Source organism: Podarcis melisellensis, assembly GCF_964234715.1.
Source record: "Podarcis melisellensis genome assembly, chromosome: 4".
Taxonomy (NCBI): Eukaryota; Metazoa; Chordata; class Lepidosauria; order Squamata; family Lacertidae; genus Podarcis; species Podarcis melisellensis.
The window spans coordinates 100780325-100803653 of record NC_138531.1 but is presented as its reverse complement, the minus strand read 5'-3'; the positions used below and the strand labels follow the sequence as shown (position 1 = coordinate 100803653).

The 23329-nt window shown below is 45.0% G+C and overlaps 1 protein-coding gene across 1 annotated transcript in view; it reads right to left on the bottom strand.

The window, feature by feature from the left end:
• NUMA1 (nuclear mitotic apparatus protein 1) overlaps positions 1 to 23329 on the bottom strand; it is a 69186-nt gene that overhangs the window by 36623 nt on the left and 9234 nt on the right. The window contains 2 exon segments of the mRNA XM_081909508.1: positions 287 to 372; positions 2042 to 2112. Coding sequence (XP_081765634.1) covers positions 287 to 372; positions 2042 to 2112 — 157 coding nt within the window.

The window sequence follows — 23329 nt, the reverse complement described above, 5'->3', positions numbered from 1 at the left end:
TGCAAAGAGTGGCCTACAGCATAGAGGTAAAAGCACTGGAGGACCCAAGGATGGGAACTAACTAAAAGGTTTTCCAGCACCAGGGGATGCGCCTGCAGGGCTCTTCAAAGCTTGATCATCTTTATGACTAGCAGTTATACTGATCACTTTTTGTACATTATTTGCTACTGCTGTTCACTGGCTGTAGCATTCAGCCTCTGTCCCTACAAGACTTAAAAAACATTGCAATGCACATTGACTTCACAGTATAGCAAGGGAAAAGGAAGGTGTCCTCGGTGCCTCTTACATTTTGTTGATTATTTTGATGAAGATGCTGCAGTCTTGGAGCTGAGACAATGAATTCAGGGTATCATCCAGCTTCAGACTGTTCACCTGAAGAAGAGAAGATGAATCAAATCACAGGCTAGAAATCCACTTGCTGGCAAGTTAAGGAATAAGGTCAGCATCTTACAGCTCAGTCAGTGTATCAATTCTGAAACTTGTGGTGATGTACCAATTGCAGTTTACCAACAAGTAAGCTTAGTGGAAACCCCATTAAGGAAAACATATAAGCACTTAGCAATGCCCTGCATACACCTTGCGCTTGGAGATGGAAGGGTCTCAGATCAGACACAAAGATGAGTGATAGTTAATAGCCTTCAGCAAGTCAACAGGAACATGTCCTACACATCTGCCATAAAGAAAAAAACTTAATGGGTACATCACAACTCATCATGAGGCTTTGGAATAGGGTGCTGAAGAAGTACAAATTATTTACTTTCCTTGCCTCCTGCTTGATACAACTCTACATGGATTTTAGTCTACGAGTCCCAGTGGTCAGATGCTACCTCCAGAGCAGGCCTCAGTTACCAGTGGGAGAAGGGTGGTACTCTCATGTCCTGCTTGTGAGCTTCTCAGAGGGCTCTGGCTGCTCACAGGGATGGACCAGATAGGCATTTATATTATTTCAGCAGGGATTTTCTTACGTGCCCTGCCTTGGTGCCTTAACCCCACGTAGGAACTCATACAAACAGTTCTATATGGGAACCACTGAACAACATTGCTCCGATGAACCCTCATTCTTCATGACTGCCTGGGGGTACTTGAATTTTTTTCCTAGTTACGGGAGATTTAATTTAAACAGCTCTCACATTAACCATGGCCTTTTCCAAACATGTGTAAACTTCATCAATATCTTTAAGGAGTCTCAGGGAGTGGGAGCAACTGACAATTAACATAACGTCCAGGAAGCACTAGGAGCGTTCTAAGCATTCAAAACGAGGTCCAACCCCTCATCTCCATCCCTTTCCTGATAAAAAGCAAAACAATCCAGAAGTTTTGGATTAAATCCAAGGTCTCAACACTTATCCCAAGCATATCTGAAAGCTTCACGGAGCATCTAAGGAAAGAAACCCCCCCCCCCAATGAAATGCTTCCTCAGGATGCCATTGATTTAAACCCATTACATAAATCAGGAAGGGGGGGGGAGAAGCTGACTTAAATCTAGTTCCCCATGCATACCTCTATGCACATTTTCTAAATAATGGAGCGTATGTGGCTAATAAACCATGTTAACTGACAACTTAAAATTTACACTGCTTCAATTCTTACAGTCGGGCCTTGAATCACATTGGCACACAAAACACTCTCCAGGGCTTCACTCTCCAGAGGTCTCTCTCAACCCTACCTGAAGACTCTGGGAACTGAACCCAGAACCTTCTGTGCACACACACAAAGAAAGATGCCCTGCAATTGAGTTATGGACATCTCATTGCCCGTTTTGTCACTGAAACACAGCCGGTTCTCTCGCTACAACTGCCCTGTTTTTACTGCCAGTTTTGCCTTTCCTAAAGTAACATGTTTTACATCCCAGTAACTTGTTTCTCACAGGGAAGATCTGCTGGATCAAAAACGCAGTTTCGCAAAGGGAACTCTCAGCTACACAAAGCACTTTGGACAAGGATAACAGAGCACAGTGAGCGCAGAGGGAAAAGAAGGCACCAGAGCACAAGGTGTGGCCACATCCTAAGCAGCTACAATGAATAAAGAAGAGGCATCTTACCCAAGCAAGGAGAGCTGAGGCTCTCGTGTTGTGAAGCGACATCTTGGTGCTTTGCCAGGTTACCTTCCAACCTAGAAAGGCCAAGAGAAAGGGGGAAAGAATTTAAAGCTTTGAAATTAATTTTCACTCTCCATCAAGAAATCACACTCCAACAGCAAATAACATAAAATTGCATCTGTTCTGTCCCTTGTGGGAACCTCAGCTCCTCTGATAAAAGGGAAAGTGGGCTTGAAGCTTTATGATCAGCCCTTGCTTCTTTAAAGTTCTGGACAGCTGTTACTCAAGTATCTGGCTTTGTTCAATGTTTTTACAGGTAAAGAGAGAGAAACACACTTTCTGCTTTCAGGGCTCCTTGGCCTACCTCAGATCTCTTAACCAGCAGAAAATGCAATGCTAAGGCCTGCACAAAGGTTTAGTGTTATTCCTTGATAGCAAGACTGTAAATGTAGGCTTATACGAAGGGCCGGCCAACAACATTTGTATTAACAATGTTTCATGGTTAGGCCAGTCAAATAGTATGCATTTTTCTGTATTAATGTGACATACCAATGGGGAACTTGATTCAAACAGGTTTTCTTTCAGCAATATAAAACCAATCCATCATGATAGCTCCACTTCTCCAGCTACCAGTCTTTCTACCCCCACATCCTGCAATGATTTTGTAAAAGCTGAGTCAGTTATCTTTTGCCCTGGCCAAGGCCAGTCTGTTTTCTTTAAAACAAAAACAGGCACAGAGGACTGTACCATCTTAGACCTCTAGGAGGATGACTGTATATTTGAAAGCTTCTAGACAACACATAGGCAAAACATGCTAGTGAACATTCAAATATGCAAACCCCTACAAGTATACATATGGCAGTACCGTCCTATTCAAAAGTCTAAAAAATGACCTGGGAATGCCTGGATTGGCTCCAAGTGGAGAGGAACAGTTGTGACAAAATAGTGCATCACGGAGGCTTCCTGTTGTTACGATCTCCGCATACGAAACTAGCACGGAAACTAAACAAGCTCATGGAGTATTGAGAACCTTTAGTAAAAGTAGGGCTTTTGCAAACAGCAACTTTGAAGAAGAAATAGGAAAACAACGGTCCAGAAGCAAAGCAAACACAAGGCCCCTCTTTCAACCCCAACCAAAACAAGATTTGGCCTGCCCTAAGCTAGGGCTGCTATTTGCCCCTGTTATTTGGCCTGGGAAGGGGGGCAGAATGGGATGTCATTCAATCTGTTTTGACTTGCCACTTGTTACTAATGACAGGCCTTCTTTGAACCTTGTTATGAACCAACATCAAAGGGAAGTGGGAAACCTGGAACCAGCCATTGAAAACCATAGGCATGGAAGTTTTGAGCCTAGTGTTTCCTTCCTAGTGTTTTGTCTTACGTGTCAAATATTTTTACTCCTTGCTGTTATTTTGCATCAGCAGTGGCTAACCATTTCTTATGTGAAGGACCACAGTGACCCATGGTCAAACCCTCCAGGGACCACAGGCCAAGATCTTCTGTGGCAATTCTTGAGGGGCTTTGGGCCCCTTGCAAAAACCTTTGGGCATCACAGTACAGTGGTGCCCTGCAAGACGAACGCCTCGCAAGACGGAAAACCCGCTAGACGAAAGGGTTTTCCGTTTTGGAGGCGCTTCGCAAAACGAATTTCCCTATGGGGTTGCTTCGCAAGACGAAAAAATCTTGCGTCCCCCTGCGGGGTTTTTTTCGCTTTTTTCGTCGCCCTTTTCTTAAGCCGCTAAGCCACTTATCAGCTGTTCCGCTGATAAGCCGCTTAACAGCTGATCACTTGTAGCCGCTTGACAGCTGTAGCGCTAATCCGCTAAGCTGTCAATGGGCTTGCTTCGCAAGACGAAAAACCGCTAGACGAAGAGAATCGCGGAACGAATTCTTTTCGTCTAGCGAGGCACCACTGTATCACAACAGAGTACCTATAGAAGCAGTCAGTTTATTTAAAAAAAGCGCAAAACTCTGGGGGACCCTCAGTGCTTTTGGCAACATGGCATCATAGCATTCTGGAGGGTCTTGCAAGTCCTGGAAGACCTGCTCCCTGCTTTGCTGGCCTTTTCTCACTTGGCCTGGGAAAACAAAGCTCTGCAGCTACAAAAGCTGAGGCTGCTGAAGAGACTCTTGGGCTGTGGTTTGTTTAAGGTGCTTTGTTGGTTTTTTGTTATTAATTAAGGATATTAATTAATATTAATTGTTGTATCTTTAGTTTTATTCTTATGATTTATGTGGACATTGTTTCAATTCAGTTGTGTACTTTTTGATGTGTTTCATTTATTCTGACTATTTCTGTTACGTTTGTAATTATGTAAATCTTGTTATGTTGTAAGACGCATTGAGCATGGTTTTAATTATGGAAAGATGGCATACAAATAAAATGATGATGGAAAAACCCTCCTGGAGAAATATATGCAGCTTCCAGGTGGAAGCAAGTTATCTACCTATATTATACAGAAACACAAGTGTTTAACAGTTTGACTAATTGAGTGTCATATATTTATAGACTCACAGAACTGCAGAGTTGGAAGGGATTCCAGGGATCATCCAGTCCAACCTCCTGCAATGTAGGAAATCTCAAATAAAGCATAATGACAGATGGCCATCCAGCCTCTGCCTTAAAACCTCCAAGGAAGGAGAGTCCACCACCTTCTGAGGGAGACCACTGCAAAATGTTAATCACTGCACCTGCTTGGAAGAATAAAAACCAAGGCATTACTCAACCTTCAGAGCAGCATGTCTGATGGTAATAGAAGACTGAAAAGCCAGGACTACGGTCAATGCTAAACATACTATTTCCTCAAGAAAGCACAAGTAATGTCCCTCACAGCTCTTTCCAGGACTTCAGAGAGACCACAACTATAGGAAATAACAGCTCTTTTTAGCTATGCTCTCCAATTTAAAGCAAAGGAAAATACAAGTCAGCAGTACAAATAAAAAAAAGCAGAATGCTCACTTCAAATCGGCAACAAAATGCCCTGGTTTACTTGTGGCACAACTGAGGCAAGCTTGGATTTCACACAAGTTCTCAGCTGCAACATTTCCTCATTCTAGAATTCTAGAAGGCCTTTTCCTTCAATGTGTGAGTCTTCCAGCATAAAAAGCAGTTAGTTGACAGGAAATATGTGGGAAGCTGGCTTGGAATCCTGTGCTAATGTACACAAAACGACGTGGCTGAAATAGAAACATGCAAAACAGGCATTTGTAATATTGGGCATGTGTTCAAAAATGGCTTTAGTAATTCTACACAGTAACCTGTTGCAAGCCATCAGGTTCGCAAAGCAGCACATTAAAATGTCATGTATGAAGCCCCATATCAGTTGTTTTTTCTGTAACTGCCTACATGCCAGTCATAACTCTCAAAGAACACACACATTTTATCTGCATGCCCCCACTTCCCAAGACTCAACTTGGAGTAGTAAGTTTATGCAGCTTACTGGATTACACAAACAGGTGATTTTTTTAATATATATATATATATAACCCTGTGTACCAAGGGTGTCCCCTGAATATGTAGGGGAAGCCCCTATTGTTTTTGGATAGTGCTGTTTCATTTCCAAATGACAAGCACACAAGTTTACGGCTGGAAAGGGTGATCAAAGCCCCTGAGGAAACACTGGGAACCTCTATGGCTCCCCATTAGTTTCTATTGATGCTCAACAACTGCCTATAAAATGTAGGGTTGGTGTTACAATCACAAGGGCTCTTTAAAACACAAAAGGAGGGACACACACCATACTTTAGAGATCCTAGATTCAAGAGCCCACCGGCCAACACTGACAGGTGGAGGAAGCCACCCACATGTCGATCACCTGGTGCCATTTGTTTATAAAACAGGATTTATATACCGCTTAAGTCATAAAAACCTAGAGGGAAGCTAGTCAGGACTATAAATTTGGAACCACCCAGAGAAGAAGCCCACTGGATGAGCAAGAGGGAAGTCTCACCAGATGTGGCATCTCAGCCCCAGTGACAAAGCAGCAGACTGAATTCAACAGCAGAGCAAGGAGGACAGGGAAGACTACTCTCCCCACAACAAATCCTAAGCTCCCAAAGTATACTAACTCAATAACCTGTAAAAACAGATATGCAGAGAGAAAGCCAGCTGGGGCACAGCATGCAGTGTATTGCACAGAATACTATAAATGCAACTGTCTGCCTTCTGGACAGAAGTAGTGGGGGTGTGCTTAGTGCAATGTGTTCCTGGCCCTCAGGGAACCAAGTTCATTCTCCCAAGGCCAAAATGGTTGACCTGCAGAAGCTGAGAGAGGTTGGTGGACAAGGCCTTTGGGGACTTGACAGCTGCCACACTGTCATGGAGAATGAGGGTCTCGGTCACTCTGAGGAAGAAAGAAATGATCCCTTAGAAACCTGCTCCACAGTAACTCGGAGCAGGGCTTTTAGTGTGACTGCCCCTGTTCTGCAAAGCAGCATTTTTGTTGAAACACTCCATATGTCCACTGTCTGCATTTTCTGGAAACAACTGAAGAGGGTAGGGAAATGCCTCAGGCTGGCTAAGGCAGGGGAAACCCAAACCCAATGCAGAAAAGTTACTGCCAGTAGGAGGATTAAATACATATATTAATTTAAACCTTCTCCAAACGTTTAGGCCCATCATATGCACATGCCCATTTGTCAACAAGTCATATTTTGACCCAAATTCAAGGTCAAATAAGGATGCCTACTTTCTAGAAGTTTCCTTTTGCTCTAGTGCAGGTACAGCATCTGCTTGTGTTTCATGGAACTGACATCAGCCATCTATCCATGTTAACAAGTACTGATGCCAGTGATCAGATACTGGGATATGAAGCATGGGAAGACCTGAGCTGCATTTGTTAAATACAAATCATACCCAGGGGGACAGTTTTGCATGGCTCAGATTCTTAGAGATGCCATCTGGACTGGGAGATGCCAACATATGCCTTGCCAAGGCAGAACCTGCCCATGTGGCATAAATGCTATGGATAACCTTGGCTACTGTTTACAAATATACTCACTTAGGACGGTGCTAACTAAATACTCTGCTGGTATTGTGCTCCTGGACCCCCCGGAGAGCATGACTTAATGAGCTCTGGCATGCAAACTGGTTTTGGTAAAATGCTGTAAATAAAAATATGACCATAACTGAGAGTTTCCTAATAAAATATCTTTACACTGAACTTCCTGCTCTCCATTCAATTTTGGTCAACATTAACTCAGGCCACAGTCCAAAATCTCCAAAAGAGAAGCCACTCCTCCATTAGGCATTCCCTCACCCCACCCCACCCAAAAAACGCCCCAGCAAGGTGAAAAGAGAAAGGCTGATTTGGCCGTAAAGAACATGCATCACACATTGAAAGGTGGGGAGGAAACTAAGAAGCTCAGTTGGAAAGCAAGGCACAGGACCATCAAAGGTTCCTTTGTGTGTACTTTATGGTATAAACTACTTACCCAAAAGGTTAAAGTATACATTTCTACAATTACCGTAAGTCACCAAGCCTGATCTGCTCCAGAGCTTTATGAAATGTGTGAATATTATTAAGACTGCCACGAAGAAGATCTACCATTTCTGCATGCAACTAGGCCTTTTTATCTTATCCCTACAGGAACTGGAATGAAAATTTCTATATTGTTTCACAGCACACAGCACCCAAACACCAGTCTAAATGTGATAACACCAAGGAACAAGCTCTTAAGCAACTAGACAGAAGCCACATGCTAAGGTTCCAGGCTCCAGAGGAACCCCAGGGTGAGACACTCTATTCCATGTGTGTGCATGCATGTGCAGACATATGTACACAGACACACAGAGAGCTCCAGTATCACTTTTTCTTGTCAGGCCACCTCAGCTACAGCAGCCTTTGCTTCCTGTGGCTGTCAAACCACAGCTGACAAGAGGAGATCAAACACCCTGGAGCAATGAGCAGTTCTCTCTTGTGAACTGCTCCTCCCTAATAGCTGCCTGCAGAACTGCAATCTCCACATCTCTAAAACCTATTGAAAAAAATCATTCATTTGAACATTTACAGATTCATCTTTCCCATTTTTTCCCATCATCAAGACAAAAAATGACTTTGTCTCTATAAAGCAGAGCACAGATTCATTGTGGATACTTCCACACTGTCCTTGTGTTTTGCTTGTAGGTAAGATAGTGGTGGTGGTCAGAAACACCCCTTATACGGTAAGCATCACCTAGTGCATTAGCTCCACTTATTTTGCATAGGGATCTCATCATAATTATCTCTGCTTTGGTCATCTCGAGGACATACTACTGCAGTGCACTTTATATGGGGCTGCCCTTGAAGACAATTCAGAAGCACAGCAGGTGCAATAAATCACTGAGCGCCTGCCAAATGTCAGGAGAAGAAAGTACCTTTAGCCAACATTGCAGAAGTTGCACTGGCTGCTTATCAACTTCTGGGCCTAATTCAAGGGGCTTCTAAATCCTTATGCCAGACTGTATCGCATACCCTCACGCATACAGAACCTACACACATAAGACATGCAGCACACAGGTACATACCTCTCTCACATATACACACTCACACATACACTAATCCCCACTGCAGCACTGGGATTGGTAAAGAAGTTGGCAAAGCAGAATGAAAAAATAAAAATAAAAATTCCATGTGAGAAAAGCACTTAACGCGATCCTTACAGAAGAGAAACACATCACCTCAAATAATCCCCTAGACTGCTAACAGTATTTAATTCCTTTTTCAACGAAGGCTCTTGTGGCACCTTAGAGACAAACTAATCCACTATGGTCATGAGCATTTGGGGACCACTTGCTTTTTTCACACGAACAGATTCTGTACTGAAATATCAAAACTGACAATGTCAGCTTTCATAATACAAAAAAGGGGAAGTGTCTATATTTCATAATTGCAGGTTAAAACTTGCAAGACTGCTGTAACTACCTGCTTGGGGTTCAGAAATTAAACAAGCAAGCTTCCAACACACAGGGAGATTTCTATGCCCTGTGCAGCAACTTTTCTGAATACTGGCTCTGTGCAGTTTCATGGCCACAGCACCTTCCCCGGACATCCAAATTTTATTTTGATCGTATCTGCTTTGGCTAGAAATCCCATCCCTGGGCAAAAGGATTAAAATACAATTTCAGGCAAATTTGGTGTTCCTTTTTAATGCTGGGATTCTGCAATCCTTGGTTCATGGTCAGCAAGACATGCATCTTTCACACAGCTGATTAACTAGCTAATACACAGAAGCTACTGTTGTAGAGACTATTTAAAATGTTGTTTCCTACAATACATCGAAACTCAGGTGGCAGGGTGTGTGCAAAAATAAAACTAAAGCCCATCACTTGTAGAAGAATCCCTTCCGAAAGCTCCCTAGCAATGGCTGTGGAATATCTGTAGGAACACTAAACAAAAAAACTCACTCTAGATTACACACTACAGGAAAATGATGAGCCAGCTATCTTAATTTGCAAAGCCTACCCACTCTGGCCTGCTTCCCAACCACTTTTTAAATTGCCACAGGAGACTTGTGCATGTGTTGTATTTATAGATGAAATCACCAGAATGCTCTCCAAAGAAACCTCTCCAGATTCTCTGAAAGAGTTGAACCATATGGTACAAACAGAAATATATATTTTAAAAAATGTCCAGTAGAACTTTAGAGACCAACTATGTTTGTACTTGGTATGAGCTTTCATGTGCATGCACACTTCTTCGGATACCAGACCAACTAAGTTTGTTGGTCTCTAAGGTGCTGCTGGACAATTTTTTTATTTTCATTTTTTTATTTCTACTGCGTCAGACTAACACGGCTACCTACCTGAATCTAGAAACATATGGTGCAAACAGTGTTAGAAACTCATTTAAATAAGCTAGGCACAAATGGCACCCTAAACCTGGGTTACAGCTGCAGCAACGGAATGTCGATACAATTCTACGATTCTATGATCTCAACTACAATACTTGACTGCATTGCTCTTACAACACTTCACAGTATACAAGAAGGAGAAACACACACTGAGGAAATGGAAATGATATTAACTATGGACTAAGGCAGAGGTTTTTAAACTTTGGTTGCCAACCTGATGCCCAGAAATCTCCACATATGCTTACTATATGGGATCACGTAAGACACACCAGTCAATGTATCAGGCATATAAACTTGTATAAACTGTGGTAAAAACTGCCTCCAAGGTAAGCAGGTAGGCAGCCTATTGGAAACTGCATGAAAATAGGCTTTTCCCCACACTACTGATGTGCTACGAATGAGTTACATTAATATCCCTTGGCTAGCAAAGCTTCAGATTTTTGGGAGAAGCTATAAAAATTTAATAGATTCACATTTGCTATAGTCCTCTGTTGACCTTTCAGCCCTTCAAGAAGCTTAATGCAGTCTTACAGTTTACAACAAGGCAAGCAGCATGCCAGACTCAAGCAACACACACAAACAGATAGATGAGCAGGATGTTAGCCAGTGTTAGAAACTGAGATATGAAGGCTAGGAGCTAAATGGCACCTTAAACCTAGGTCATGGGCGCAGCAATGGAATGTATAGGCACACTTTTTTAATAACAAGAATGACAAAGCTGAAAATGAATGAACTGTTGCTAAAATATTATGTTCATTTTTCACATGGTCTAATCCTTGCCCTGCCCCCCCTCCCCAATATTCTTAAGAGGGTCTCTTCTCCAGCCTTCAGAGAATAGCTGGAAGTGGGGAAAAGGAAAAAGGTCCTTCTTCCTTTCCACTCTGCAGTTTTAATCTGAAATCCTAGGCGCAGTCCTGTGTCCAGAGCTCGGAAACTGCTCATGCTAATGAAATTCCTTGTCGCAAAATGCGCCCAGAACAATGGGAATTTCGAACACTGGCTTTAGCAAAGTTGCACAGGGTACAAAGATTCTTAACACTTGCAGCACTTTTATAACCAAACATTTAAGATGGAAGCACATCATTTGGCAATGTTGCAGGGGGTTGGACTGAGGACTCTCCGTCATTCCTTCCAACTCTACAATTCCATGATTCTACCACAAAATTTCCTACGTAGTACTGTACACATATGTAAGTTTTAGTGCTAAGACGGGAGAGATAAAATTCCTCTGCCTGCTGTTCATAAAGATCACCTCTAAATAGCTTTCCAGTCCCCACAAGTGTGGTGGAGTGGACTGAAAGTGTTGATTGTGTTGAGTGTGTGTACATGAACACAACTACCAGTTCTGTGATATATGTGTGGCTAGTGCATGTGTGCTTGTGACCAGAGGGGCGGGGACAGAGCTGCATGCATTTGAGAGGTGCCCTACTCACCATTGGAATGTGGCCCCCAAAAGGTTGGACAAGTTCCAATCTGGCCCCCAGGCTTAAATAGGTTCCCCACCCCCCTGAACAAGTTATTGGGGTGGCTACTTTTAAATATACCTTAATGCAAGCGCATACCACACCTAACAAAGCCTCCTATTTTCAATTCTGTGTCTGCTGTGTTAATGCTGAGAAAGTTACTTTGTGTGTCAAATTTAAGCGGGAATTCTATATGGACATCAAAACTGGAGGCTTCTCAACAGCACTTTTTCATTAAACCATGAAATGTGAACACTAAGGGAGCAGTTATACTCAACTAAGGATTTCTGTCTTCTAGGAAATACTATGACAGAGTGACCAAGCAGATACACAAAATGAAGTTACAAGTGGAATAGTTAGAAGGAGGAGAAGAAAAGGATATATTATTCTCACATTGGCCAACCAGATGCCTCTGAGAAGTGCACAGCACAATTGAAAATAAAATTACCAATATCATGCCATTGCACAAATCTATGGTGCATCCACATTGGGAATACTGTGCACAGTTCTAGTCACCTCAACTCAAAAAGGATATTGTAGAGTTGGAAAGGGCAATCAAAATGATCAAGGGGATGGAGCAACTGCCCTATGTAGAAAGGTTGCAGCATTTGCGACTTTTTTAGTTCAGGGAAAAGGCAAGGGATTATAAAGAGGAGGAGTTTGGATTTGATATCCCGCCTTTCACTCCCCTTCAGGAGTCTCAAAGCGGCTAACATTCTCCTTTCCCTTCCTCCCCCACAACAAACACTCTGTGAGGTGAGTGTGGCTGAGAGACTTCAAAGTGTGACTGGCCCAAGGTCACCCAGCAGCTGCATGTGGAGGAGTGGAGACGCGAATCCGGTTCCCCAGATTACGAGACTACCGCTCCTAACCACTACACCACACTGGCGCTCTCTATAAAGTTTATAAAGTTATGCATGGAAAGAAGAAAGTGTATAGAGAAAAGTTTTTCTCCATCTCTTGTAACACTAGAACTAGTAGACATCCAATGAAGCTTAATTGGAAGATTCAGGACCGGGGGGGGAATTATAGTGGTACCTCTACTTATGAACTTAATTTGTTCCGGACGTCCGTTCTTAACCTGAAACTGTTCTTAACTAGGCATGCTTTGGCTAATGGGGCCTCTTGCCCACTAGTTTCCCACAGGCATCTGGTTGGCCACTGTGAGAACAGGATGCTGGAATGGATGGACCACTGGCCTGATCCAGTAGGCTACTGTTAGGTTCCTATGAGTGCAACAGCACTCTCCACACTGGTAATTCCCAGCAACTGGGGATAAAATTGTGTAAATAGTACTTTTCAGTTGCTGGTGGATATGTTAGAGGCAAATACCACTTGGGTACCCATATTTTCGGGCTCAATTCATTTGAGGAGCCAAGGTACCCTTTGCTCCAGAAGATGTCAGAACTTTCACTGCAACATTTTGAAGTCACTGAAATTCCCAAATGCAAACCCACATGGAGCATACTACAGTAGGCCAATCTGAAGTAATGGTGTGTGTTGCCACCATCAGAGTTGCTTGCCGTAGAAACAGGAGCAGCTGGGTGAAATGAGGGCTTTAGCACTTTATAACACAGCTGGGGAAGTTTTCGGGAAGGTAGCAAAGAAGGTGCCCTCTGTGAGCCTAACCATAAGACTGCTGTTCCACTCCGCTAGGGGTGGGGATTCACTACAATGTTTTGCTGCTAGTCCCTGTTTGCATCTTCTGTTGTGCAAAGGGCAAATAAATAAGTTTAGGTACTTCCTCAGGGATCTGTTGTTCTAAGCCCAAGCTAGCAAGTTCATGCCATCAGCTCCAGAACTGAGAAAGTTCAGCTGGGGCAGCCACAACATCCTGGGGACTACTTAAAGAACTGTGTGAACTGAGAGGAAGATGGAAGGAGAGAACCTGTCAAGGGAGCTCCTGAACAGGCTATGGATGGCAAGTGAAAATTCTATTTTATTGGTCCAACTTTTGCATCCTTTTTTGTTTTAATCTTGGAGATTGCAAGCCCCTTAAGTTTGTCGACAGACAGGCAGTATAAAAGCACAGTAATAAGCCACTTTAAATTGGTCAATGTGAGTATGATGCTGCTGTAGCTTATCTCTGCCTCCAAGACTGCCTCAGTGATGGGGATGTGGGGACTGCTCAATGGCTGGATACTATTTCATGCCCTACCTAAATATTTAAAGGATTTTTCTTCCCACAGCTGGCTTGCAACATTTATTTAGCACACTCAGCTTGCATGCTGCCATTGTCTTTTAGAGCTAAAAAACTAATCCAGTGAGCACAGTGTGGACCTGAACTCTGACTGAAACAACTGCTACCCCAGCACTCTGCCATACCCCTTTGGACTTTACCCCTGTGGCTCAGTGGCAAGGCAGAAAACTCTGAGGCAAGTTAATCTGTCACCAGGCACAAGCAAGCCAGACAATTTATCCCCTGAAAAGCAGTCACCTTAACAGTTCACACTTGGTAGGAACATCCTATGCCTGATGAAGGTAATGAAAGTGCTAAATGGTGGTGTGTGTTTCTCCCATCTAACCCACAAATGGTACAGCAATTAAGAACTTCAATTCATGAAGTGTCCTTCCAAAATCTCTTTTAGCCTCACAGCTTCAATAAAAAGCAAGGAATGGTGTTCTACCTCTATGCTGCAGATTTCTGGGGCAACAGAACTTTAGGAATTAAGAGAGGCAATAATTTTAAGAGTCAGGTATCTAGTTGTCTACAACTATTTATTTTTGAGCAGGCTAAGCAAAAATCCTAGGTGTCAAACCTGCAAGATGCCTCAATTTTCTATTACAGTAATCTCTTTTAGCTGTAATTAAGAAATGAGACTAAGGCTACCTTCTGGTTTCATCAAGGCCCTCTCCCCCTCCAGTTCAGACCAACATCCCATCCAGTCCTGCTTTCTTGTTAGCTCTGAGAAGGAAGATGGCATTAAACAGGGTAACTTAGAAAGCCCACTGAGCCTCATCCACATAAATATGGCATGTTTCTGCATAAAGGAAAGAAGGTGTTTTGAAGACAGACTTTTAGATAGCCACCTGCCAGATTACCAGTGGAAAGAACTGCCTGCAGGTATCCAGACTCAAAAGGACATGTGAAGTAGAGAAGGCTCAGAGACTTTTCATACAAATAATGTGCCATCAATGACTACAAAACATTTGTGTGAGCACTTCACTTTTTGTAGATGTCTTGGACTTCATACACAAAAAAAGTTGGCTCATTTGTTGAGAGCATGGGACAGGCAACTTCAAAAAAGTGGACTGTTGTTCCACAGATGGGGCTTCAAGGAAGAGGAACACATCTGTCCCTCCAGTATACAAGAATTTTTGTTTATTGAGGAAAAAGACTTCTTTTCCAAAACAACCATTATATACACTATATTGCAATAAAATGCCTAGGTGGGAACCAGCAGCCCTCTAGCACTATACAGCACAGCTGGGGAAGAGAAAAGGTGTCCTTTATCCCTCTCCAATGCCTAAACATTATTACAAAGCTCACATTCCAGGATATTTGGAGACTCTGAACAGCAGCATTCCTCTTAGGAGCTGGAGATGCACTGCAATGTTTTGTTGCAATCCCACTAATTTCCCTATGGATTCACTGGGATTCTGAAGAACAGAAAAACTCCAACAGTTTACAGTTCAGCCATGTGTAGGGGAGGGGAGGGGCGACACACACAGAGGCTGCTTACAGAAGCGTGCGACCTAATCCCAAGGTCTCAATTTATCTTACGGATTTTACCAAATTTTGTGGCCCTGTATTTTCCCCATTGCTTGGCAGAGAACGAAAAGGGGTCTGCCTTTAGGTATGAGGCACACCAGATACACCCAGTGGTTTGGGGAGGCTGCAGGTCCAGGAAGAACGAGCTTCTTAATTTCAATGAAGGGAGGTCGGCAGGCGGGAATGGCGAAACGTAGCAGACCTGATCCTCTCATTACTTAAAGCAGGCCTTGTCTTCTTGAAAGCCTGCCAGCCCAAGCTGCACACCAAGGGCAGCGTTTCTTGGGCATCTTCGAGGCAAACGCGACAACACTTCTGATGCGCCTTCCAAGCACGAACTTTTGTACCTCGATCCCTCAAACTGGAGGCCAAGCAAGGCGTAGCGCACCCCCCTCCCGGCTTGCGGGGCGAAGAGCAGTAATGCCGCGCAGCCGAGAGTCATGGCGGCAGCAGAGCGCACGACCAATCGGCTTGTGGCGCGAGCAGGCGGCGAGGAGCAGCGGCGAAGGCCGCTTTTCGGCTGAGCTTGCCTACAGCCCACGGGCACCTTTGCAGCAGGGGCTGGAGGGCGGCGACGAGGAGGAGAGGGCGCCCTGGGTCGCTTTCTCCTCCCGCCCTTGTTTATGCTCTGCTCTTCCCCCTCCGGTCCCTCCAAGCTCTGGCGCAGATTAAGAGGCCGGGCGGAGGGAGGCGACTGGAGGGGGCGTGATCCGCTCTCCAAGAGCCCAGCGAGCACGTAGCCCGCGGGACTGGCCTGGAGGCTCGCCGCTCGGCTCGATGGGGCTCCTTCGGGCAGGCAAGCGCAAACACACACAAGCGCGCACTTCCCCGAAGCCCGCTCACTTCGATCCTCGGGCCTGGGCGGCGGCAGAAAACAGAGGCAAAGAGAACATGCCAACCCCCCCCCCCATCCAGCCCTCCCCTTTCGGGAAAGCGACCAAGCCGCCAAACTCCCGGATGTTGGCAAATGCCAACTTCGCCCCAGCAGGCAATGCCCGCCTGCTTTGCGCTGCTTCGGACGAAAGGCGGGCACGGAGGAGACTCCTTGCTCGGCGCCTCTTGCGGCCGCGGGACTCTGGGGTGTGGGACGAGGAAGAGCCGTAAGGGGGAAAGGCGAGAGGCGGCCCCCTCCCCGCAGGTTGTGTGCAAATCAAACCAGGCAGAGCAGAAAAAGGAAAGAGCGAGAGAGAGAAAGAGAGAGAGAGAGTCTTTGTTCAGGCCTTACCGGACTTCTAAAGCCACAGTTTCTGGGCGCCAGATTTTTAATCCGTCATTAGGGTTTAAAATCTGGAGAGGAGAGAGCCAAGGGGAGGGGGGAGTGAACGCGCGCGCACAAAAGAAAAGTTGTGGCTTCGCTTCTCGGAGAGGGAGGCGGGCGGGCTGACAGCAGCAGCAGCAGGAGGCGGAGGCGGCGGAGGAGAGGGTCCCTCCGCACCAGCAGCGGCGCCACCGCTCCTCCCCTCGCCGGGCCAGGAGCCAGGCGCACGTCACGCAGCAAGGAGTCGGCAGGCTTTAAAGGCGCCCGGCCCAGGGAAGGAGGAGCGCCGGGGCGCCGGCTGAGCCACTCGGACCTCCCCCCCCCGCGCTAGCCTGCTAAATGCTTCTCCCCACCCCGACGCAGAAACAGGCGAGCGCAATGCCCTGCGCCTCCTGGCCTTCAAGGCGAAGAGGGGCGCCCCGGAGGCCAGGCAGGTCTTCTCCTCGCCGCCTTTCAATGCCAAGTTGTCCTTAGACGGAGGAGGGCGCGAGGTGGCTCCTACTCGCCCAGAGGCCAGGAAGTCCCGATTTGCCACAGGCAGGCCAGGAGCTGGTTACAAAACCTACAAGATGGAGCTCTGGGTTCGGGCAACAGATGCTACCTCTGAAGATGGGTCGGACACAGCAAGGGCTGGAAGAACAGCCAAGTGGGATTTTATCAGGTCCTCAAGACCTGCATTTGTGAGCTGCTAGTTTTCTGCAGGTGGTGCTGTGGTATAAACCTGAGCCTAGGGCTTGCTGATCGAAGGTCAAACCCTGCGACCGTTGCTCTGTCCCAGCTCCTACCAACCTAGCAGTTCAAAAGCACATCAAAGTGCAAGTAGATAAATAGGCACCACTCCAGCAGGAAGGTAAACAGCATTTCCGTGTACTGCTCTGGTTCGCCAGAAGCGGCTTAGTCATGCTGGCCACATGACCCGGAAAAACTCTGCGGACGAACATCGACTCCCTCGGCCACTAAAGTGAGATGAGCGTCGCAACTCCAGAGTCGTTCTCGACTGGACAACTGTCAGGGGTCCTTTACCTTTACATTTTCTGCTCAAGGCTTGCTTTGAACTTGCCAGCTGTCACTCCAGCCCTATATGCCATCCCTTGCAGTCCAAGAAGAGCCTCTTGCAAGTGCCTCTACCTTGTGCAGTAGGTGGGCAAGAGTCTTCTGGATGCTGAGACCCCAGAGTTGAAACTCCCTGCCTAAAGAGGTTCCATTTGCAACTCCTTTACTGCCTTTCAGGTGGAAACCAAAGACCTTAGTAATGGCTTGAATATTCAGCTTTGACAAGGGGGGGGGGGGTCCAGATGCTTGCTCAGCCATGAAGCTCAGCAGGGGTCAGGTACAGCATCATAGCTTAACCACCACATGGGAGGAATGGGCAAGGGACACCACATATAATGACTTTAGTTCCTAGAACGGACGGAGATTACAATGTTATACTTAAAATATAAAACATGATCTTACTGCACTTGTTGTAATCAAGGTGCTTGTTGATTTTACTGCTTGAGGTTCTTTAGTTTTTGTATTTATTATGAAGCAAGGGCTCCTGTTAGGGCAGAGGCAGTTTGTAATTTTTTTCAAATAAACAAACCAACAAATACCCTATAGCTGTGTCCTGGAAATACTTTGTGCACAAACCCTCCTTTGAAAAAACATGTGCTGCATCACATCACTGTTCAATTGATGACCTGCTGTGATGAGAAGCAAAGTAGCTCCTGGCAGGGAGTCTTTCACTCATTTAAGATAATCCACATATTTTCATCTAAGAGGAAGATACCCTGATCTGTTTGGGGGGCAGCTGCCACAATTGCATTTTGTTTGTTTGTTTTTTGTGTTTTTGAGAAGCAAAGCAGCTAGTAAGCCCCATCTTTATTAACTGTTGCAACAGGTTGCTCCCTCACACACAGGAGAGAAGAGGAGGACCCCAAGCCATGTGTGCAAGCCCTTATATAGACATTTTTAATTGCCTGCCCTGGAGTCCAAGACCATCCCCAGAAACATAATACCTACATCACAGAAAAGGCGGTCTACAACAGAACTGCTGCCACAGTTGTGATGCTTTCTACTCCAGCTCAGAGTTGGTCTCCAGGGGATTAGGAAGGAAGGGAAGCATTTTAGAACCACCTTTCATAGCCCATTGGGAAGGCCAAGACTCCTGGTAGCGTCTTACAAGGGGTTAGCAACACTAGCCTGACCTTCAAGAGCCTCCATTTGGAAAGAGCATCTAGGGGTCTTCTGGTTTCTGAACTTGTAAGACCTGCAGCATTATGCACAAATGGAAGTGTATTAGCACAATAGGAAGGGCCTGGAAAATCACCTGTGGGTTGCAGTGGACCAGTGAGTTTTTGCATTGGCTGGGAGTGATTTTTAACTCATCCCTCAAGCTTGCATAGGAAACTGAGAAAAAAGCTGCTTGCGGGCACCACAAAAACTCACTGGCCCAAATGAACACACAGTAATGCAAGGATTCCTCTTTCTCTTGATACCGTAATGATAATACAGTGCAAATGGGCTTTCAGCATTTTTATAGCTTCAGTCCTCATCAGATGGAAAGCACAGCACAACACATGTATAACAAGCCATTAACATTTACACACAGAGAGAATGGACAAGAAAGCTAATTGCTTAAACAAGGGAGAACCAACATAAAAATGAAATGTAGGGAAATGCCGTGACTGGGAGAGAGAGAAAAGAGGTTGCCATATCTTTAGCCCTTTCTCTGTCTGCTGAACTGCAAGACACTACATTGGAAACAGCTGTTAAAGGCTGAGGCACATTCCTGCAACAGTCCCATGGGACATTAAAGGCCTCCAACCAATGAAGGGGGGGGCTTACCTCTTGCTGCTATTATCCCACTGCCCTCAGAGAGGTATCAATGCAGTTTTGTTTTCTGAAACAGAACAAGTCTGCTCGCAGCAGGTTCAGCGGCAAGAATAAACCAAAATGGCTGCTATTTTGGCCTACAGAATGGCCCAACACACAATTGTAGCACAATCGCAATATAGGTGAGACTATTATTTTCCTGCCAGAGAAGGGCATTCCTTGTCATTTAAAGGGCACCTAATTTGAGCTGTGAGGCCTGCAAACAGACTTAACACTTGCCAATGCATCTCTAAATTTACATGGGCTCCTTAACGGGAGTGCAGGAAAACCAACATCAGTGATTGGTATTGCCAGTTTTATTACTGTTATTATTAAAATTTATATACCACTTGACTGGGGAAAAAGAAAAAACCTTGAAGCAGCTGCATGCCAGAGCCCCTGCCAGTAACTAACATTCTCGTGTGGTTGATGGAAGGTCAGGGGGGAGAAGGTGGGTGGGGAGGAGACAGATACTGTTGTTGCCTGCTCTGCTTCTCATCTGCCTACTGTGGGGTAAAACTGGAATCTCAACTCACAGAGAAACAGAACATTAGAAATAATACATGCACCACTGTCCCTGACCCGAGTTTGCCTGTTTACAACAGAGGTGGGGAACCTCATACGCAGCTACTATTTGTGGCTCAAAGAATAAAGTTTCTGTTAAGGCTAACTGCATGTTTTATTGTCCGTTGATAAAATATTTCAAAGGGGACCTCAGTAGAATATATACTTATTATTATGTTTATAGTATAGTTGTATGATGCCACAATCACTTTTCATGCTAAAATGTAATTAATGTATTAAAAAAAAGTTATTCTATTTTATAATTTTAATACCGCTTTGAAACGTTTGTTTGTTTATCAAATTTCTAAACCAAACTTGTAAAATGTATCTCAGTGATAGCTGACTGGGGATCTGAGTCCAAATTCACTGTGCCTTGGATTTTCTAATTCTCTTCAGGGAAGAGTTTCCAACATTCTCTACCATAAACCCCACAATCACACAACAGTTTTGAATTGTACAAGCTGAAGGAAGCCTACAAGCAGAATGTCTACGTGAGTGAAACACAGAAAAGAAACCAGAGTCTCTGCCATAAGCTGTATACTCACTAGGTAGCCTTTTACAATTTGCTCAGCCTCAGTTCCCCGTCTGTAACTTTAAAAAGAACCAACAGTGCCTTGCTTTGTAGGGTCTTTAAAAGAATGAAGGAGAAAGTGATTGCAAGGCACTTGAAACCCAATCCTATGAATGTTTAGTTAGAGGTTAGGTCCAATCGAGTTCTATGTGGCTTACTCCATACAAAGCATGGATAACACTGCAGTCTTAAAAGTGCTACGAAAGCATTTAGAGTTCTTATTTGCTTTCCAGTTTTGCACCATTCAGATCTCATGGCCAAGGATGACTAGTAGCTTTCCTTTTATACCCCAACAAAGAGGGGGGAGCCAATCAGATCCTTATCAGCAAGAATGCCTCTAGAAATCAGTACTACACTGTTACTGCCGTGGGGTGGGGGATGACATAAGTGACACCCCCTCCATGCCTAAGCCCAGTCAGGACGATGAGCCTGAATATCCCCTTCGCCACCACACAAACACAGAATCCCCTTTTGCCCTTCTTACTAGTACAGTTGTACCTTGGTTCTCAAACGGAATCCGTTCCAGAAGTCTGTTAAGACTTCCAAAATGTTCTGAAACCAAGACACGGCTTCCGATTGGCTGCAGAAAGCTCCTGCAGTCAAACAGAAACCGTGGAAGCCATGTCAGACGTTCGGCTTCTAAAAGTAGTTCGCAAACCGGAACACCGGGTTTGTGGCGTTCGGGAGCCAAAACGTTTGAGAACTAAACTGTTCGAAAACCAAGGTACGACTAATCTTCAGCAAAGAGGGTCAATGGCAACTTGAAACCCTGAGACTAGAACCTACAGAAACTTCAAATAATCATTAAATTTCAACAATTTGACCACCATTCACAAATGACTCCTCTTGAAGTGGGGAATCCAGGGCTTCATAATCCCACGAGCATAAGGTCATGTACTCCTTGCTCCTCCCTAAGGTGTGACCTTAGCTTCACAATGTGAGGCAGGTGTTCAAGGACAAGTACCCCAGACAGAAATCCATCAGTATAGTTAGTACATTGAACCCTGATTCAAAGGATGCTCTGAAAAGCCTCACTGCTAGGGGATATGTAAATACTTTTACAGTGGCACCTAGAGTTACAACCACCTCAGGTTACAAACGCTTCAGGTTACAAACTCCGCTAACCTGGAAGACTTACCTCGAGTTGAGAACTTTGCCCCAGGATGAGAATGGAAATCGTGTGCCAGCAGCACAGAGGCACCAAGAGGCCCCATTAGTGAAAGCACACATCTGGTTAAGAACAGTTTCAGGTTAAGAGTGGACCTCTGGAACGAATTAAGTTCGTAACTAGAGGTACCACTGTATTGTTCTTTGGGAAGGGGTAGCTAGAAGGTGTTGGGAACTTACTTGATTGACAGGGGTAGCAACCAGTTTCATGTTTCTGCCTGGCAACCACTCCTCTTTTCTGCTGGTTTTGTAACATTTTGATGATTATCATGAGTGATGTTTCATGGGAAAGCGGGAAGGTTTTAAAATCTGTTGCAACTCCTTGCACAGGGTTGTTTCTCTTTTTTTGTTTGAACCCTTGTTGCAACAAATAAAGATCAGGTCTACTGACCGCTGTTTTGCTTCTTCAACTTGGCTGCAGTCTCCTCCTTTTGCTGACAGGAGGGAACCCTGGGGGAAGCGGTGTAAAGCCCGTACTCCCATATTTTTTTCTTTAACAACACTGAGGTTGGCAGCTAAATGAAGCAGCACTAAGAAATAAGAAGGCTGAAATACTACAAATGTCTCTCTCTGAAAAGGAGTTTGGAAATGTGAGAAACCAAAAATTTAGTTTAATAGAAAAAGCAGGATCCTATCAAGCAATCCACAATCTACTCGACAAAGTAACACTTACAGGTTACAGCTCAAGGTTTTGCAAACTTCTTTAGTTACTGTCAGCCAGCAACAACTGAGTTGGGCCTCCTTAGAAGGGGGCCCCATCAGCAGGCAAAGGGAACCAATTTTCTGGCTTAACTTGTCTGTTGCACAACCAGAAATCCCACCCCCTTCTCTTTGGAAAAACTATCTGCAGTTTGGTTTCGTGACCAAAGATGTCGGAGGGAATCCTTCTGTACTAGCCATTTGAGCTGAGCAGGGGGCGCCATTTCAACCTCACATTGTTGCTTCCCACCTTGTGGCATTAACAGGCCAGAGGTATTTGAGGAGAGCAATGTGTTTCGTTCATCTTAGCATAGAGATACGATGACCCTGACATGATAATATACCCTGGAATGAAGACATGTTATTAGCCTTTTATGGAGAGACTGGAAGAACAGAATGTTGTAGTATACCCACTATGAGCTCCTTAGAGAAAAGCATAAAAAATCTTATTATTTAAAAAAAGAAATGCTCAGGGCCAGTGCAAATGTTTCCTGCTCAAGGCTAAACAAATATGAGTGCCAGTTTGAAGACAGCCAGTGTCATATGGTAGGCAGAGGACTGGCCTTGGACGGAGGACAGTGAGATTTAAATCCCCACACAGTTATGAAGCTCAGTAGGTAAGTTTGGTCAATTACTATCTCAGTCTAACTAACCTGTGCCTCAAGGTTGCTATGACAACAAAGGTGGGAGGACATAATGTATATCAGTGTTTCCCAACCAGGGGCCATATGGCTCCCTGGGGGGGGGGCAGGATATTCCAAGGGGGACACAGGTGAAAAATACGTAAATGTGGCTAGGGGGCCACAGAAGAAGTGAAGGGAAAAAACATTTTTTTAACAAAAAATCCTGATTGGCTGGCTATCCGCTTGGCCAATCACAAGCTGGTAAGGGCGCAGCCAGGCATTTTCTTGGAGCAGTTTCTGGAGGAAAAGGGCGATCACTGAGGCTCCTGGTTTGACCAGTAGAGCCCACAATCTAGGACCCCCATGTCCGGTAAGTGCAATGGTGGGGTGGCGGAGAGCCACAGGCTAGGAGAGCCACAGCTGCTTGTTGCTGCTGCCAGTGCTGGGCCCGGTGGCAGCCTGGGCCTGACTCTGCAAGGCGCAGGATGCAATCCACCTCAGCGCCTAGTGGATCAGGGCCTTTATTTAATATTTCATTTATTTTCATCTAT